The sequence below is a fragment of the Mytilus galloprovincialis genome, chromosome 11 (assembly GCF_965363235.1).
Source record: "Mytilus galloprovincialis chromosome 11, xbMytGall1.hap1.1, whole genome shotgun sequence".
NCBI classification, from domain to species: domain Eukaryota; kingdom Metazoa; phylum Mollusca; class Bivalvia; order Mytilida; family Mytilidae; genus Mytilus; species Mytilus galloprovincialis.
Genome location: NC_134848.1, coordinates 75,865,556 through 75,885,994, shown reverse-complemented (window position 1 = coordinate 75,885,994; position 20,439 = coordinate 75,865,556). Strand labels below are relative to the sequence as shown.

At 33.1% G+C, this 20,439-nt stretch overlaps 2 protein-coding genes across 3 annotated transcripts in view; both read right to left on the bottom strand.

Moving 5' to 3' along the window:
* Nucleotides 1-20,439, bottom strand: part of LOC143052814 (neurogenic locus notch homolog protein 1-like) — a 314,515-nt gene that overhangs the window by 148,752 nt on the left and 145,324 nt on the right. The window lies entirely within an intron of this gene.
* LOC143052801 (uncharacterized) lies at nt 1,309-18,445 on the bottom strand. 2 transcript variants are annotated; one of them, XM_076225900.1, is made up of 13 exons: nt 18,344-18,445; nt 16,095-16,256; nt 13,948-14,027; nt 12,571-12,642; nt 10,690-10,775; nt 10,569-10,615; nt 9,854-10,000; nt 7,785-7,858; nt 6,976-7,050; nt 6,021-6,207; nt 3,765-3,868; nt 3,081-3,189; nt 1,309-1,609 (listed from the first exon to the last, which is right to left on the bottom strand). In XM_076225900.1, the coding sequence occupies exons 1-13, from the start codon at nt 18,363-18,365 to the stop codon at nt 1,404-1,406; spliced, it is 1,371 nt and encodes a 456-aa protein (XP_076082015.1). In that variant the 5' UTR covers nt 18,366-18,445; the 3' UTR covers nt 1,309-1,403. The 2 variants fall into 2 exon arrangements, with proteins under 2 accessions (XP_076082015.1, XP_076082013.1); XM_076225898.1 differs by lacking the exon at nt 10,569-10,615 and having other exon boundaries at nt 10,643-10,775.

Here is a 20,439-nt window from a genome sequence, read left to right as displayed (position 1 = left end):
ACTAGAGATAAGAGTAAACTTGGACCCCGAATACAAAAACACACGATGGACAACACTATACTGAAACTAGAGATAAAAGTGAATCATGGACCCCGAATACAAAACACACGATGGACAACACTATACTGAAACTAGAGATAAAAGTGAATCATGGACCCCGAATACAAAAACACACGATGGACAACACTATACTGAAACTAGAGATAAAAGTGAATCATGGACCTCGAATAAAATTGTACAAACAATCTCAGATCTCCTTAAGAAACAACATTGTTACATGTTTAAAGTTGAAACATTTCCATAGTATGTCACTTCTCTCTAAAAGTGTGAATATTATAAAACTTACATATAATCATTTTTTTCTTGTTAATCATAACATATTTTATGACTATATTTTTTTCTTCTCGCACACAATTCTTATATCATGTATATTCTTCAAGGTAACAAAATTTGCATATCTTCAATGTACATTAAAAATGCCCGATGACCCATACGTTTGATTATAAATTTGAAAATAAATTGCACGAAATAAACTGTTTTTTGTAAACAATAGGCAGTCTGAACAAATGTTTCGTTGGATAATTTGACTAATTAATTAACCATATTCAATGTTTTTTTTCTGTTTTTTTTTTCAGTTCCAGAATCAAATACGACGATTAATCAAGAGATTTTTGTTTGACGGCAATCTTGTTGATTTGCGAATATTTAATTAATCAATTATTCTTCGGATGGATGGATTGGTAAATTTGAATATCATGCAACTTGTTATAACACAAAATGTATTATTTGTTCTACAACTCAATCATACTACATCATTGTTGAATACTATTACATGTAATAACGTCAAATAAATTATTTTTTATACAACAGAAGCATATTACAAATTTATTGAAGGATACTGCCATACGTGAAAGACCCAAATAAAACTACAATCCTTAAAGGGTGTGCCATCAGTTCAACGTTTGGAACAAATAATTTCGTATTAAATGTATATCAATGTAAGGGCATGCTAACGACGGTTCCAATTTTACTGCACTAGAGGAGCATTTGGAATATCAATGTCTCTTCAGTTTTTTTCGATGCCAAAAATTTTTAAATCGAAAATTTTATTCTAACGTTGAAGATCTAAAAAAACAACAGAAGGGACCAAGAGATTAAGGTCAACTTTGCTCGAGGAAACAGAGCTATTGCATGACGGAGTTGAAAGTTCTGAGCAAATTGAAATACTGAAGAATACACATTTCCCAACTAACAGCACGCTATTTTGGTAAAGTCCTTTCGCAGCTGTCGTTTGCAACTTCAAAAGTATTAACAGCAATTTGGCATTTTATTGTTTCAATGTTATAATGTGTTGTAAGGAATATTTATCTCGTAATATCACATTTGATATATTTTAATCATATTTAGCCAAAACGTATTGTCGTTTTACAAGCCGGTGGAAACCTGGAGGCACATGAAGTTGATTCCAAATGATGATGCACACTTCCACATTGTCCAAATCGTGTAGTACCTAAATCATGGGTAAAGTCAGATGTCAAATGTTTACCCGTGCTATCCCATACCCAAACACTCCCAAGATGTGTTGTTGCCGCTGACCAATAACTGCCATCTACAAAAATATAAGTTTTTATCGTAATGCTAACAATGTTACAGATGACCAACATCTGTAGAAGAAAATATATTATATAATTGTATATTGTGCCTTCCAAATGCTGTGAAGAACATTATATGTAGGTTTACAGATGTCATTTAGTCGTATATTGTTATCCAAATGGAGACGCAAATGTCAAAGAAGAACAAAATCTTTAGATGTAAAGAGATTATTTAGTTGTATAGCATTTATTCAAATACCTCGAATGACACAAACGTTCACAATTTATACATATAAGAAGATGTGGTAGGAGTGCTTAAGAGACAACTCTCCATCCCAAGTCATAATTTGTAAAAATTAACCATTAAAGATCAAGGTACGGTTTTCAACACGGAGCCTTGGCTCACACCGAATAGCAAGCTATAAAGGGCCCCCAAACATAACTAGTATAGAACCATTCAAACAGGAAAACAAACGGTCTTGTCTAAATAAAAGGCGAGAAACGAGAAACATTTATGAACCACACCAAACAAACGACAACCACTGAACATCAGGTTCCTAATTTTCGACTGGTGCAAACATATACAGCGGCTTTACACGTTTAAATAGGTACCAACCTTTCATGGAAGTCTAAGCCTGTAATTCAGTGGTTGTCGTTTGTTTATGTGTTACTTATTTGTTTTTCGTTCGTTTTTTTTTATATGAATAAAAAACACTATAATAGTTATCAAAAGTACTAGGATTATAATTTTATACGCCAGACGCGCGTTTCGTCTACATAAGACTCATCAGTGACGCTCAGATCAAAATAGTTAAAAAGCCAAACAAATACAAAGTTGAAGAGCATTGATGACCCAAAAGTCCTAAAAGTTGTGCCAAATACGGCTAAGGTAATCTACTCCTTTGGTAAGAAAATCCTTAGTTTTTCGAAAAATTCAAAGTTTTGTAAGATATCAATTGATTGCTGAAGATATATATATATATCGTATATAGTTGTGCATCGTTTATCAGATACAGATGAGTTTAATTGTTAACTTGCTAGCTAATGTGGCGTCATTGTCGTTATTGAGCTTATTTTGACAAAACTGACTTCTGAATAAAGGCAACAGTAGTAAATCCGGGTTACAAACTAAATCTGAGGGATACGTATCAAACATAAATGGACTGTGGAATGATTTCACAATATAGTTTTTAATCAATATTTAAAAAAAAAACAACTAAAAAACCCCAAAATAAACCTTCTTATATCTTATGATTGGCTGACGTTGTATTGTTTGTAGACATAATTTTGTCATGTGACCATGCCGTCATCACCGTGTTTTCATGGTTAACTTTACTCCGATTTAAATGGAATTTAGAATAAAATTATAAGAAATGACTGTAATATTTTTTCTGTCTATTCTAAATAACATAAACAAAATAAATCATATAAACCCCAATATACCAACATGTCTATTTATAACAAATCAAATTAATTCAAAATTCTTACCAATATGCAGATGGCCTGGACCATAGCGTAAAAAGTAACGCATGGTATGGCCCATTTCATTGTCCGAAACAAAGTCAATAAGTGAGCCACAATGACTTGTACAATAATTCTGAAAAATACAAATTGAGTAAATCCGAAAACAAGATCAATATAGAAATAAACCAGAATGGATTCATTTTTAGAAAATGTTAAGAATTAATAAAAGATCATAAAACTATTAACAACTAACTATAACAACTTTAAGTAACTCGTAGATATAAGTCACGTATTGCAGTTGATATCGAATAGGTCATTTTTATGTATGTTGGCGTGTGTTTTGTTTTTGCATTTCAGTGTTTTTGTTGTTTTGTTGATTTTCTCTTATAGTTGATGCATTTCCCTCGGCTTTTATTTCTTTCAATCGATTTATGACTTTTGAACAACGGTATGCCACTGTTGCCTTATTTATCGTTCATTGACGTTTTGAGAACACAGTTCAGCAGTACAAATAAAAAAGATGTGGTATGATTGCAATGAGACAACTCTTCACGAGAGACAAAATGACACAGCAATTAACAACTAAAGGTCACCGTACAGTTCAGCAATACAAGTATATTCTAAAGAAAATATCTCATATGACGACGTCTAACCGTACACAATGTATATTATAGTGTCTCCAACAACTGTATTCTATCGTGAGTATACCTTTGCATCATTCCAAGACATTGATACAGTTCCAAATAAGTAACAGAAGTTATTATGGGCAATGTACCCCGTCGGACATTGACTTTGAAAGTTCAGATTACACCCTGCAAATAACAGAACAATGAATAATGAAAACATTTTCCAAATGTGCCCTTACAATTGTTTTTCTTCATAGGTCACTGTTGTCAAGCGCATAAGAATTCTTGCTGTTCATGTTATATTTTAAGTTTTGTGGCTTGCTGTTTGTGTTATCTTTAATCTTTCACTGAAATTTACATAGTTATCATGCTTAACTTTCCTTTCATTATTGTTTTTTATTATATAAATTGAGACATTTGAAAAAAACCTAACGTAACCACTTCTTAAGGCAAAGTCGACCTAAGATAAATTTGGCAATTTTTTAATCCATTTTTATACATAGTTTTTCGCAGGATTATAATCTGTACATCCTTGGTTGTCAAATGTTTGGGTTTGAGCGTTCCTGAAGAAGATAAATCCAGAAAAGCACTTAAGACAAACGAAATTAGTAGTGTTTTTAAAAGTTTTTCAAGGGACTTGCTGTTAACTTTTAGACGAGGTGTTGTTTTTGTCGATGTGTGTGATATAATAAGGTACATAATGACTGACTGTTAAATATAGGACGTGGTGTTGTTGTTGTCGCTGTAGGAATCGTTATAATGAGGTATATATTTTCTAAATGACGAACTGTTTAATGTAGGACGTGTTGTTGGGACTGTAGGAATCAGTGTTAATTGCAGGTTACATTTGTAAATGTAGGACGATATGTTGTTGTATGAATCAGTGTTGTGTGTTCTCTGGATTAAACGAGGCACATAAAGACGAACAGTTGACTGTAGGACGATATGTTGTTGTTGTATGAATCAGTGTTGTGGGTTCTCTGGATTAAACGAGGCACATAAAGACGAACAGTTGACTGTAGGACGATATGTTGTTGTTATATGAATCAGTGTTGTGGGTTCTCTGGATTAAACGAGGCACATAAAGACGAACAGTTGACTGTAGGACGAGATGTTGTTGTTGTATGAATCAGTGTTGTGGGTTCTCTGGATTAAACGAGGCACATAAAGACGAACAGTTGACTGTAGGACGCGGTGTTGTTGTTGTGTGAATCAGTTTTGTGGGTTCTCTGAATTAAACGAGGCACATAAAGACGAAGAGTTGACTGTAGGACGCAGTGTTGTTGTTGTATGAATCAGTTTTGTGGGTTCTCTGGATTAAACGAGGCACATAAAGACGAACAGTTGACTGTAGGACGCGGTGTTGTTGTTGTGTGAATCAGTGTTGTTGGTTCTCTGGATTAAACGAGGCACATAAAGACGAACAGTTGACTGTAGGACGCGGTGTTGTTGTTGTGGGAATCAGTTTTGTGGGTTCTCTGAATTAAACGAGGCACATAAAGACGAAGAGTTGACTGTAGGACGCAGTGTTGTTGTTGTATGAATCAGTTTTGTGGGTTCTCTGGATTAAACGAGGCACATAAAGACGAACAGTTGACTGTAGGACGAGATGTTGTTGTTGTATGAATCAGTGTTGTGGGTTCTCTGGATTAAACGAGGCACATAAAGACGAACAGTTGACTGTAGGACGCAGTGTTGTTGTTGTATGAATCAGTGTTGTTGGTTCTCTGGATTAAACGAGGCACATAAAGACGAACAGTTGACTGTAGGACGCGGTGTTGTTGTTGTGTGAATCAGTGTTGTTGGTTCTCTGGATTAAACGAGGCACATAAAGACGAACAGTTGACTGTAGAACGCGGTGTTGTTGTCATTGTTATAGTTAGTGCTAAGGGCTCTGTTGGATACAGTTAGGTATAAATGACTTTCTGTCGATATAGAAATATCTGTGTTAGGGACTGTGTGGGATACAGCTAGATACAAATATATGATTACTGTTAACTGTACATGCTGTTGAGTTGACATTATAAGAGTGCGTGCTTTGTAATTTGTTGGATACAATGCAGTCTACAGTGTATTACGGTTGAGCGTTGTGTTATTGCTGGCATTGTATGAATCGATACAAGAGGCTCAATGTGATACAATTAGGTTCAAATGACTTAAAATTTGCTGTAGGACGTGGTGTTATTGTTGGCGGCGTTGTATAATTCGTAGTTAGGGGCTCCGTGGAATACAATTAGGTACACATTGCTTACTGTTACCTGATGGACGTGGTTCTGTTGTTGGTGTAATATTCGGTATTAAAGGCTCTGTGGGATACAGCGATGAATACATTACTTACTGTTAACTGTAGGGCGTGGTGTTGCAGTTGTCGTTGTCGGACTCGGTGTAGGTATTGTTTTCTGTGTTGTCAGAGAAGAAGCTAGATTATGATTGCACAGATCGCTATGACAACATCCACCTTTTGGTTGTAATGATTGTCGTTTACCAAATATGATTCCAGGTGAAGCAGTGAAGCGTTGACATGTCTGTGTGTAAAAGAAATATAGTTATTAGTGACAATGCTTCTTTAAAGCTTTCCCTGTTTAATTTACGTACACTAAGTTGACGCCGTTACTTGTGAACTGTATTTCGAACAGGGTATCATCAGCTAGGTAGTCAGGTACTGACACAAACGAAGAATATTTGTATTAAATCACCGTAGGTTCTAACGACGGGTGCCACATGTGGAGCAGGATCTGCTTACCCTTCCGGAGCATCTGAGATCACCCCTTTTGGTGGGGTTCGTGTTGTTTATTCTTTGGTTTTCTGTGTTGTGTCATGTGTACTTTTGTTTGTCTGTTTGTCTTTTTCTTTTTTAGCCATGGCGTTGTCAGTTTATTTTAGATTTATGAGTTTGACTGTCCCTTTGGTATCTTTCGTCCCTCTTTTCTAACAAATCACCCGAGGTTCTAACCTCCTCGGTCGCTTTTGATCATTCATATCTGTACATTATATATAACGTATTCATCGTAGTCTTTAAAGTTTCATGCTTGAGCGTTTCTGGTTATCATGGTGAGGCTAAAACATTATAAACTTCTACAGTCCATTGGAATTATAAAGTGTTATTTAAATTTTTTACATATTTTTCAAAACGTTTTTCGGAAGCTTCAAACAAACTCACCAGGCTAATATAAATATCATCAGTGACGATCGAATCAAAAATGAAACTGTTCTGTTTACTCATAAACAATAATATATTTGAACTGAAAAAAAAAATAGTTGCCAGTTTATGAGTTAAACTAAAATCTACTTACCTTTGTTTCCATGCAACCAAGCCTGATTACCGGTCTTAGATCATCCATACTTAAAGTTTCCATTGAAAAACATTGCTTGTATATACAATAAGAATAATACTTATACTATTATTAATACAAATATACTAATGTTAAAAATGTTTAAACGAATACCAATATTTTGATTTGGATCTTACGTGGATTAGGCAAAACCACAATTTTTACAAATGTTGGTGGTATGATAAACAAATCAGCAGGCATAATATAAAGTTTTGGTTAAATGTAACAGTACAGTTGAAAGACACTACTAATACGAAAGTGTGTGAATATTTATAGGGCGTAGTTGTTTTTTTTGTACACAAATTCGCTAACGTACAAATTACCGTTATCTCCTAAAATTAATATAAACAAATCATTTATTTACAAATGTTTATCGACTTGCAGTCTTTACAAAGTCATAGAGATTAAGTAAGTGGCTAAGTATGTCATATTTGATGTGACAAATGAAGAAATATCACCATTATCAGTCTGTTCGGCGCATGTGATTGTCTGTTTAAATGCACAAATGTCTCTTAATCTTCATCGAAGATCGGTCCTGACCCCGCAATAATGGTCTTTCACATCTAAATTTAAGTTTTACCCACCATTTTTTTTAAATGTTCTGTACTAAGTAAGGAAAGTGGCAGTTGTTACCCTAGTGTTCGTTTCTGTGTGTGTTGCATTTTTGGTGTTCCTGATGTGTAATGTCTTATATTTTATGTGTTTCACTCAGTTTTAGTTTGTTTATTTATTTCGAACAGCGGTACTGTTGCCTTTATTTATTCGCTTACTTTTGTTCCCTGACATAATGCTGTTACGTTACAGTCTTTAACATTGTCAACCTCATTACAACTATAACATCTAACTGAAATGGAAATAATTTAACCTCATTACAACTATAACATCTAACTGTCAACCTCATTACAACTATAACATCTAACTGTCAACCTCATTACAACTATAACATCTAACTGAAATGGAAATAATTACAATGTCAACCTCATTACAACTATAACATCTAACTGAAATGGAAACATTGTCAACCTCATTACAACTATAACATCTAACTGAAATGGAAACAACCTCATTACAATTATAACATCTAACTGAAATGTCAACCTCATTACAACTATAACATCTAACTGAAATGTCAACCTCATTACAACTATAACATCTAACTGAAATGTCAACCTCATTACAACTATAACATCTAACTGAAATGTCAACCTCATTACAACTATAACATCTAACTGTCAACCTCATTACAACTATAACATCTAACTGTCAACCTCATTACAACTATAACATCTAACTGTCAACCTCATTACAACTATAACATCTAACTGTCAACCTCATTACAACTATAACATCTAACTGAAATGTCAACCTCATTACAACTATAACATCTAACTGTCAACCTCATTACAACTATAACATCTAACTGAAATGTCAACCTCATTACAACTATAACATCTAACTGTCAACCTCATTACAACTATAACATCTAACTGAAATGTCAACCTCATTACAACTATAACATCTAACTGAAATGTCAACCTCATTACAACTATAACATCTAACTGAAATGTCAACCTCATTACAACTATAACATCTAACTGAAATGTCAACCTCATTACAACTATAACATCTAACTGTCAACCTCATTACAACTATAACATCTAACTGTCAACCTCATTACAACTATAACATCTAACTGTCAACCTCATTACAACTATAACATCTAACTGTCAACCTCATTACAACTATAACATCTAACTGTCAACCTCATTACAACTATAACATCTAACTGAAATGTCAACCTCATTACAACTATAACATCTAACTGTCAACCTCATTACAACTATAACATCTAACTGAAATGTCAACCTCACAACAACTATAACATCTAACTGTCAACCTCATTACAACTATAACATCTAACTGTCAACCTCATTACAACTATAACATCTAACTGTCAACCTCATTACAACTATAACATCTAACTGTCAACCTCATTACAACTATAACATCTAACTGTCAACCTCATTACAACTATAACATCTAACTGTCAACCTCATTACAACTATAACATCTAACTGTCAACCTCATTACAACTATAACATCTAAATGTCAACCTCATTACAACTATAACATCTAACTGTCAACCTCATTACAACTATAACATCTAACTGAAATGTCAACCTCATTACAACTATAACATCTAACTGTCAACCTCATTACAACTATAACATCTAACTGAAATGGAAATAATTAACATTGTCAACCTCATTACAACCATAACATCTAACTGAAATGAAAATAATTAACATCGTCAACCTCATTACAACTATAACATCTAACTGAAATGGAAATAATTACAATGTCAACCTCATTACAACTATAACATCTAACTGAAATGGAAATAATTACAATGCCAACCTCATTACAACTATAACATCTAACTGAAATGGAAATAATTGTCAACCTCATTACAACTATAACATCTAACAGAAATGGAAATAATTTAATGTCTCTTCTTTATTTGAGTATTGTTAAGCTATACACACAAGTAAAGGAAATGGACAGCTAGTTAGAAGTGTAATATTCATTGTAACAACAAAAATATTTTATATAAATTGTTGTCCCGATGCTTGTCCATATAATCATGTTATATTATCAATCCTCTTTTGTAGCACGAAATAATTCTTTAAGTTTTCATTTATTAAATCCTCAGCCTATAACAGTGCAGGAACTACACTAAATAAGAATGTTGCTTTAAGAAGATCGATGTTTGTTACAATATTTTCAGTACACACATAAATCATTATGTTCTGATAGTTTTCTTTTGTTATTTACTCACAACATTGTCTGCACATTCGTGGACATAGTTTTGCAGCAGCGCATGATTCATTTATACAAAATCCAGGATACAAAGCTGCGATTCGAGTACAGATATCTTCGTCTATATTTTGACATTCCTTTATTGTTGAGGATGTTTCAGTAGGCTCTTCAATTGAAAAAAAAGTCTGTTACATGAAATGACATTAACGTCTTGGTGTGTTTACGAATACATACAAATAAAAAATCGATGGAATAGATGAATAATGAATCATTCTCATTGATGTAAATTTAATTGGTTGATATATGATTTTATGTTTTAACAAAACTTGAAAGTCGGCATGCAATCCTACAGAAAATGTGTACATCGTTGGACATTCCAATATGTTTGTCAAATGTACACGCTTAATCCATGAAAACTGGTATTTCTCGAACAAAAATTACGTAATGTTTAAATTATCAAGCAGCCAAATCTAATAAGTGTACAATTACCCACCCTGGGTCATTTGTGAACACGACAAATATTGCTGATTGTTCTGTTTAGTTATTTGTAGACTGTATGGGATTTAATAATTTTTACAGCAATGTTATCGGTTTCTTGTCGATTGTTCATGTCCTTTTGTTATATCCCGCCTCTTTTTTATGCAAATAATATATCAGTACCTCTTGTTGATGTTGTATAGCTGGAACCTTGTATTTCTTCTGGGAACCTGTTGTTACATTGATCATATTATTACCTTTTGTTGATGTTGTATAGCTGGAACCTTGTATTTCTTCGGGGAACCTGTTGTTACATTGATCATATTATTACCTTTTGTTGATGTTGTATAGCTGGAACCTTGTATTTCTTCTGGGAACCTGTTGTTACATTGATCATCTGAACAACAAGCTGCATCAACACGGAGATCACGTTTTCCAGGGCTGCCAAAATTTTCCTTACATATCTATAATGAAACCATTTATAAGTGTATTCTCTAATCATGCTAATGTTATCTATACTATTAAACGAGAAGACCTCGTTTTATGTGTCGCTTCTCTTCCTCCCACAATGAATTAACCATCATGGGTCTATGTCCAATATGTGCCATGTATAGTCGCATTTGTCATCCATTATCATTACTATTCGATTTGGGTTATTTTCGGAGAAAAACGAAAATAAATGCGTTCGGATATTGTTTCCGTCTTCAAATCGACTTTTAAGTCACACATTATTTCCGGTTTTAACATTGAGAACCAATCGCATTATAGATAACAAGAATGAAAAATAAATAAGCCAATCAGAACGTTGTCCATTGTAAGGACCACTACTACTATAGTATTATACCTCGGTTTAAACTTTCACATATTTTTCATGAGTTATCTGTCGGTGTTAGGACAATTATTTTCGCGTTTATCTGCATGAATACTATGATTAATATACTACTATGATATATTAAGACTCTCTATATGATATAGCAGTGATCACCACGGAGAAGAAACATAGATTTAATAGTTAAATAGAAAATCAAATATACTTTAATATTCACAATATATATACGTATGTTCATAGTATAACGCAACGCGAAAATAATGGAATAAAACAGAAAACAAAATAGTTTTAAAAAAGAAATATGGCTTAAAAATATTGTCCTGTATCCATGTACCTAAATGACTTTTGATATCATTTCTTAAATTCTCCAGACATAAAATCTTTTACAAAAAATCATCCTGAAATAGTTAACATACTTTCAACCAAACTTAAAGTGCCCGCGATTTCGCTTTAAAGTCAAAGAGGACTTCCGGTTTCAAACTTGCACACACATTTTATAAGAGTACTTGGGGACAGGACAATAATTATCCCGTTGATAGAGACTCTCTATATAATATAGCAGTGATCGCCTAGGAGAAGAAACTTGAAATTGATAGTTAATAGCAAATACACTTTATTTATTGTGTACAATAAAATTGAGAATGGAAATGGGTAATGTGTCAGAGATACAACCATTCTGTATACGTATGTTCATAGTAAACAGAATCTGAAAAACGCGAAAATAATGGAATTTAACAGAAAAAAAATAACGGACTTTGGAAACAAGGGAAAAGGGCTTAAACCGTTTTAAAATGCTATTTTGATACCTTATCTGAAATTCTACACATGAAATCTTTTACTGAAATTCTCCAAACAAAAAATCTTTTACAAAAATTCTCCCTACAACAGTTTACATACTTTCGACCAAGTCTTAAATGCCCGCGATTTCGCGGGTGTGTTCCAGTCTTAATTAAATGAACGTGTTAAAAGGTTCATGATATCAGTATCATTTTATATTGATTTAACTAAACAGAGTGGTATCACGTGTGTCGATAGGGAAAGCAACTCCTGCAACCAAATATCAAAAACTTGACTTCCAAAATAAAATAAAATAAAAATTAATCTTTTGGGAACATCATTTAGATATAATTACCTTTCCGGAGCACCTGATTTCACTCCCGGTTTTTAGTGGAGTTAGTGTTGTTTCTTAATTATTATTTATAACTGTTGATGTAAATGTTCTTTGGTTTTGTGAGTCTTTGTTCACTCCTTGGTTTTGATTGTTATTGTCTTAGGGTGAACAAAATTACAACCAAAGCCAAAAATAACCAGATTCACAAATTGCTTTCCATTATCAAAGCACAAAAAGTCGTTTACCATATTATTTTTCACCAATTTAAATACATTGTATTGCGTGCACTGAAATTTAAAATTAACCGAAATTTACTCACCGATTTAGGGGCACATCCAAGTTTGTAAATCTTTTTGAAATTATCAGCAAAAGATCTGGTTGCGAAGCAGTACTGAAATAGAGACGAAAATACCAGACGAACAGTCAAACTTATAAATTCAAAATAAATTTCAGCTTAGTTTGTGCAACTAAATAATCCTAAGTTATTTGTCAGATACGTATATACAGGAGTTATTTATATCAAATGAATTTGTTTAAACCCGCCTTTCTTTTGTAGGGAGCATGTAGTTTAGTGTTGGTCGTTGTTTTATGTCATTCATTTACCATTGAACAGCCTCGTTGATCTCGTGTTAACATGCTCGCATCTTGTGCAGAAGGTCGTGGATAAGTTCCCTGCCCGGAATAAACTGAAGACTTAAAATATGCTACGCACGCAGCACGAAGAAGTAAAAGCCAAAATTAGTCGGCTGAGAGTTGGAATACTGTGTCTGATTAGAGTAACATGCTTTCCTGTGGAATGTCACATTGTGCCGGTTTTGTTCAAAGCAGGGTTTAACAGTCAAGATATATTATCATGTTATCTTCTTAATATGGTTGTTTGTATTCTAGTCAATATAATTACAAACCGATTTCTAATCGCCCCAGTCACACCAGAAAACGGGGGCGAGCAGAGAATGTGTTTTATTTAGATTGTATTCTAGGATGCAGTCTTTTTTGTTGTTGTACAACTAATTGATAATTCCGATGTATAACAATTGTGTTTCTGTACTTTGTAATTCCACTATTCTGTTATTTATATACACACGATGTCAATATTTTTTTACTGTTTTTCCAATTGAAGATAAAAAGATAATACGTACAAGTATGTTTTCTGTGATAATTTCGACAGAAAAAAACGTCGTAAAGAAATGTATTAATCTCTGAATTTTGATTCTTTATTTTATCGGACACTCTGTTTTTACTATCAATTTTTTTGTTTTTATTTCCTTTAAATAAGACCAGATCACAATTAACCACAAAGATTAAGTGGTACTAATCACATACGGGAGTTTATACTCTTTAATAATGAGCTAAACGTTTTAGTCACACACCATCAGCATACAGAAATAAAGCTTCTCAATGATCAAAAGTTTGTCAAACTGCTATATAATTTATGAAATTATTTCTGTAAATTGTGTTGTTCAAATTTCATAAAATCTTATATTTTTTTGTCAAAGCATTTAACATATATTTTTTCACAATTTTATGAAAATCAAACGAGCAAATCTATGTTAGTGAAGATATTGGTACTTCAATAAAGTAAAATTTTAATAGAGTAAAGATGAAATAAAATAAAATTTAGACGTTGCTTAATGAATTACCTCAACTGTTAAGTTAATTTTCTACATACTTTAAATTATGATTAATTTCAGCTTACATGGTCAATATTTGGACATTGTGTTACATTCGTACATAATCTTGGTTCGTCCACTTCATGGCATTCGTAACATTTGACGGCTGTAGAATATTTAAACAATGTGTTATTAACAAGTTAGCATCAATATCAATGGCAGTTAAACCAAAAAGAAGGCAATATCATTGGCAGTTAAACCAAAAAGAAGGCAATATCATTGGCCGTTAAACCAAAAAGAAGGCAATATCATTGGCTGTTAAACCAAAACAGAAGGCAATATCATTGGCAGTTAAACCAAAAGGAAGGCAATATCATTGGCAGTTAAACCAAAAGGAAGGCAATATCAATGGCCGTTAAACCAAAAAGAAGGCAATATCATTGGCAGTTAAACCAAAAAGAAGGCAATATCATTAGCAGTTAAGCCAAAAAGAAGGCAACATCACTGGCAGTTAAACCAAAAAGAAGGCAATATCAATGGCAGTTAAACCAAAAAGAAGGCAATATCATTGGCAGTAAACCAAAAGGAAGGCGACATCATTGGCAGTTAAACCAAAAAGAAGGCAATAGCATTGGCCGTTAAACCAAAAAGAAGGCAATATCATTGGCCGTTAAACCAAAAAGAAGGCAATATCATTGACAGTTAAACCAAAAAGAAGGCAATATCATTGGCAGCTAAACCAAAAGGAAGGCAATATCATTGGCAGTTAAACCAAAAAGAAGGTAATAGCTTTGGCCGTTAAACCAAAAAGAAGGCAATAGCATTGACCGTTAAACCAAAAAGAAGGCAATATCATTGGCCGTTAAACCAAAAAGAAGGCAATATCATTGGCCGTTAAACCAAAAAGAAGGCAATAGCATTGACCGTTAAACCAAAAAGAAGGCAATATCATTTGCCGTTAAACCAAAAAGAAGGCAATATCATTGGCCGTTAAACCAAAAAGAAGGCAATATCATTGGCCGTTAAACCAAAAAGAAGGCAATATCATTGGCAGTTAAACCAAAAAGAAGGCAATATCATTGGCAGTTAAACCAAAAAGAAGGCAATATCATTGGCAGTTAAACCAAAAGGAAGGCAATATCATTGGCAGTTAAACCAAAAAGAAGGCAATATCATTGGCAGTTAAACCAAAAAGAAGGCAATATCATTGGCAGTTAAACCAAAAGGAAGGCAATATCATTGGCAGTTAAACCAAAAAGAAGGCAATATCATTGGCAGTTAAACCAAAAAGAAAGCAATATCATTGGCCGTTAAACCAAAAAGAAGGCAATATCATTGGCCGTTAAACCAAAAAGAAGGCAATATCATTGGCAGTTAAACCAAAAAGAAGGCAATATCATTGGCAGTTAAACCAAAAAGAAGGCAATATCATTGGCAGTTAAACCAAAAGGAAGGCAATATCATTGGCAGTTAAACCAAAAAGAAGGCAATATCAATGGCAGTTAAACCAAAACGAAGGCAATATCACTGGCCGTTAAACCAAAAAGAAGGCAATATCATTGGCCGTTAAACCAAAAATAAGGCAATATCACTGGTAGTTAAACCAAAAGAAAGGCAATATCAATGGGCGTTAAACCAAAAAGAAGGCAATATCAATGGGCGTTAAACCAAAAAGAAGGCAATATCACTGGGCGCTGAACCAAAAAAAAAAAGGCAATATCATTTGCAGTTAAACCAAAAAGAAGGCAATATCATTGGCCGTTAAACCAAAAAGAAGGCAATATCATTGGCAGTTAAACCAAAAAGAAGTCAATATCATTGGCCGTTAAACCAAAAGGAAGGCAATGTCATTGGCCGTTAAACCAAAAGGAAGGCAATATCATTGGCAGTTAAACCAAAAAGAAGGCAATATCATTGGCCGTTAAACCAAAAAGAAGGCAATATCATTGGCCGTTAAACCAAAAAGAAGGCAATACCACTGGCAGTTAAACCAAAAAGAAGGCAATATCATTGGCCGTTAAACCAAAAGAATGGCAATATCATTGGCCGTTAAACCAAAAAGAAGGCAATATCATTGGCAGTTAAACCAAAAAGAATGCAATATCATTGACACTTAATTGAACAGATACAAAAAAAATGAATATTACTAGTGATATGATATGGTTAAAATTTATATCATACGTTTAAGCTCTGTAAATACTGAGGCAAAATCTGTTTTATATTTCTTACTTACGACACATTCCACAACTCCTTCTGCACAATTTAGAAATACAGGAATCATTGCAAAAGCCGGAATATATTTGTCCGAGTTTGGTACAGATACTTGTATCGATATCCTCACAGGTCTGTCCAGCAGTCTGCACCACGGCAGATTGGGTCAACAATATAAAAGACACTGGAAAAACATAGCAAACTGACGTTTATATGTGCATTTCTAACATAGCAAATCGCTAAAACTTTAATTTATAGAACATGTCAAAATCAACGAAGATTCAGACGGTTTCCCTCCCTGAATGGAACGATAACATAGATATGAAAAAGAATGGTAATTAATGATGAAATCAAGACACCTAAGAATTATTTAGGCTTTGTAGGGGATAAGGACTCATATTTCGAATAGGGCCATAAGTATATAGCCTTCTAGCGCTTTAGAAAGTATAAAATACACTCTTCATAAATACCAGGATTGAAATTTTATATTTGCGTTAGACGCGCGTTTCGTCTAAAAAAGACTTATCAGTGACGCTCGAATAAGAAATGTTTAAACGGCCAAATAAAGTACGAAGTTGAAGAGCACTAAAGACCAAAAAGTTCCAAAAGTTTTGCCAAATACAGTTAAGGTAATCTATTCATGAAGAAAAGTCTTAATATTTCAAATATTCAAAGCTATGTAAAAAGTGAATTTATAATTTTGACCATATCAATGATGATCCATGTCAGAACATAAGTGCTTACTACTGGGCTGGTGGTACCATTGGGGTATGAAGTATAAGCCAGAATCCCCTGTAAAGATCACTATTAATATATTACGTAACATGGAAACATATTAAAAAGCAGACTTGTCCTCTAGCATCCAACACAAATACGACATAGCGATTCATGATTTGCAAGAAAAAAAGGGGGGGGGGAATCAAAATCAAGTCGTATCTTAGGATGGCCAATTTCTCTGGTATATGTTGTATCAATTGGTTTTTAAAATGAGGAATTTGATGCAATCTTTGGGAATTTGTATACTTCATTGCCAATCTGCCTAAAAACAGAGTGATGAAAACATGACAGATATTTTTGAGTATTTGTTTACTCCTTGGTTTTGAGTATTTGTTTACTCCTTGGTTTTGAGTATTTGTTTACTCCTTGGTTTTGAGTATTTGTTTACTCCTTGGTTTTGATTGTTATTGTCCTCTTGAAGTATACCAGGCACGCAAAAAGACTCTTGATCAATAGAACTACAAAATAAGATGGTTAGGTCGGCGATTTTTTTTCTGTCATGATTCATGGTATACCGCCATCTTGGGTTGTACTATCGCAGTACACAATTAGTCTAGTTATCTGCCCAAATCTGCAAATTTGTAGACAGATTAGCAATTTCATTGGTTAGACTGTTTAATTATATGGAGAAACCATGCTGATTCACTGCATTAATCAATATATTGAAACAAATATCAAACATTTGTATTTTAGAATCATTTTTTTAAACTGAGCCATTTAAGGGGAGATAACTATTTCAGTAAAAAAAACATACTGTCACGGTGACACCAATTTTTTTTCTTAAAACATATAATAAAATCTATCTTCTCACAATTTATTTCAAAATTCTATCTCATAGATTTCTTTTTATGCATGAAAAAGTGTTTAAGCATGATCTTTTAAGCATTTAGACAATTTTCCACGACTCATAGCTTGAAAAATAGCACGGTGAACAATCTTTTTTATTAAATTTCTGAAAAGAGCATAGACAAATCTTGATTTTTGCAAAGTATGAACAAATTTTATGTCGGGAAACTTATACATTTCAGGCGCGGATCTAAGGGGGGGGGGGGGTACCCCTTTTTTTGACGATCATTGCATTTGAATGAGGACTTGAAGTTGGACCCCCCCCCCCTTTGTCCTGGGCTAGGACCCCCCTTTTAAAATGGCTGGATCCACTCCTGCCTTTGATCTAGCTTAAGATTCGACCAAATACACGAGAAAGATTTATCAAAAATTTGACTTGTGTACATATATTTGTTTGTTCGTTGTCTTAGCACATTTATTTTGTATCTTTTTTCGTTTGAATTGTTTTTCATTTTTTTTTATATCGGGTCATTTGACATATAGTAACAAGCAGTTGTGTTATGAATCCCAAATATCTAAAAGAGACGAAAGTACGAAGATAAAAACAGTCATAGTTGACCGTACGGCTACAATGCAAACCTATGAAAATGATGCATATTACAAGAATTTAAATGTCAAGCAAATTATATGTGTGTTAGTGATTCTTACCAAAGAAGACTATTGACTTCATTTCTTGACGATTACAAGACCAACATTATTAATTGTAGGTCAGGCCACCGATAAGGCAGTATCTTTAATTATACCTACCACTGATATTAAAGTTTAGAATTTATTTAAAGAAAATAAATAGGTGAACTACATTTCCATATACATTAACTTAAACATAAATTGACAAATTCGCATATTGAGTTTTGTAATCAAAAATCTTTATTTCAAGATTTGTTTGTAAACACATATTCAGGATTTAGTTGCTATACGAAAATCTACTATTAGTGACGCCAAATGAGTATGAGCTTCTATTTTGGACTGAATATAAAAAAGAAAAAGAAATCAAAATTTCAATCAATCAAAATTTCAATCAATCAAAATGTATTCTTATAAAACTCGGTTATCTCTTTCAAATGATACAATATTGAGCTGTACGTTCAACAATAAGATTACATCCCAATAAATGTCCTTGGTCACTGAATAAAATGACGAGAATGTTAACAATTAACCACTGAATACAATGACGAGAATGTTAACAATTAACAAAAGGTCACGATAAGGGCAAATAACTTTAGATATCTTTGATATCATTTGTATCTCTTTGATTGGTTATTGTTCGATACATGGAAATGTGAAATATTTGAATATTTGAATGCAGATTTGTGTGAGATTCTCTCTCTCTCTCTCTCTCTCTTTCTCTCTCTCTCTCTCTCTCTCTGTTGTATGTGAATATATCTAAATTCACGTATTAAAGAATAGTCCATAACCATAACCCTGTAATTAGTTATAATTTACAACAATGCATCTTATTGAGATACAACAAAACCATTTACAAGACGCGATACTATGATGATTGTATACAAAGTAACACTGACCCAGAACGTCGATAGATATTGGATAGATTTTCAAATATTAGTTTAGTATAATAAGTTCACGTATTTAAATGTCGTGTTTTGGGACAACAATATTATATCAAAACCATCATAACTAGTTTCCGCATTTAACATCCAAAATAATCTTATCAGTTTTAAACATTTTGATAATTTAAACCGTTATAATGTGAAGTATGCACAAGTTTCCCCTCTGAAGGCCTCATAAAATATTGATAGTATTTATATATTTACTTTGGAGTCGTTAACATGCAACCTTATCAAAAATGGGGACCACATTTCGGTAAGTAAACACTAACTTTATTTTTATTTATAAAAGTTATATTTGTAAGTAAGTTGAATAAAATCTATATTTTAATTTCTATTAAATTTTCAATTGTTATGCTTATTAACAAAACAAACATTCATCGCAGTAGATAAACTTCAAATTTGGAACATTAAGGTATGAAAATCATATCAAAACTATGTTCAAACCACGGCGGGTGTCTCTTGAAACACATAACACTGAGGTGCCTAGTTATGCAACCCATAATGACCCCGTAAGATGTTGATAAAGTCACACATAGAACCTGTTCCGTATACTATAGTTTTCATGTGCCGTCAAAAAACCTACTGTTATTAACAACTGCCATCATCTTATGTGAAATATTGGAGATTGGAAGACATTTTTTTCACGTTTTATTCTGTTGCATCGGGATCAGTCATTTCAAAACAATTGCACAATTAATTGATTGAAATTATATGATATTGATGCTCCCTTAACTGCAAATTATAGTTGTCAAAGTGTGTGTGAAATACCATGCTACATAGATGTAATTGTGTATCAGTTAAAAATGGAAAGTATTACAAAGCTTCGTATAGTTAACATAGACATGGTATCATATTTTTTTTAGGGTGATGGATTTTACGTAAAGCGGGAAAATGACGAAGTTGACGTTGATTTTCTGGGTTGTGTACGCTGTTATACTATGCACTGTGCATGCAGAAGGTATGCAGTAATATGTTTTTCAGTGACATTTATTATTATGATAAGAGAATTGAAACGTACTCTCAGCCCCGAGGATATTCGCTACAGATTTGATTTTATTTCGGTTATACATTTATCAGTTGCAAATCGTGCCACAATTTGTATGTGATTGTTCCGGTAGTAGTCAATATAAATCATGTCGTATGTTTTTGTTTGATAATATTTGTACAAAAACTAGA

What these genes read in the sequence shown, in the direction of transcription:
- LOC143052801 (XM_076225898.1), bottom strand. Translation starts at nt 18,365, where the DNA reads ATGAAGTCAATAGTCTTCTTTG. An exon ending in AAGGAGTTGTGGAATGTGTC is followed by an intron (nt 14,028 to 16,094) that starts GTAAGTAAGAAA and finishes AATATTCTACAG; the next exon opens with CCGTCAAATGTTACGAATGC. An exon ending in CATTATGTCAGGGAACAAAA is followed by an intron (nt 7,051 to 7,784) that starts GTAAGCGAATAA and finishes TGTATATACAAG; the next exon opens with CAATGTTTTTCAATGGAAAC.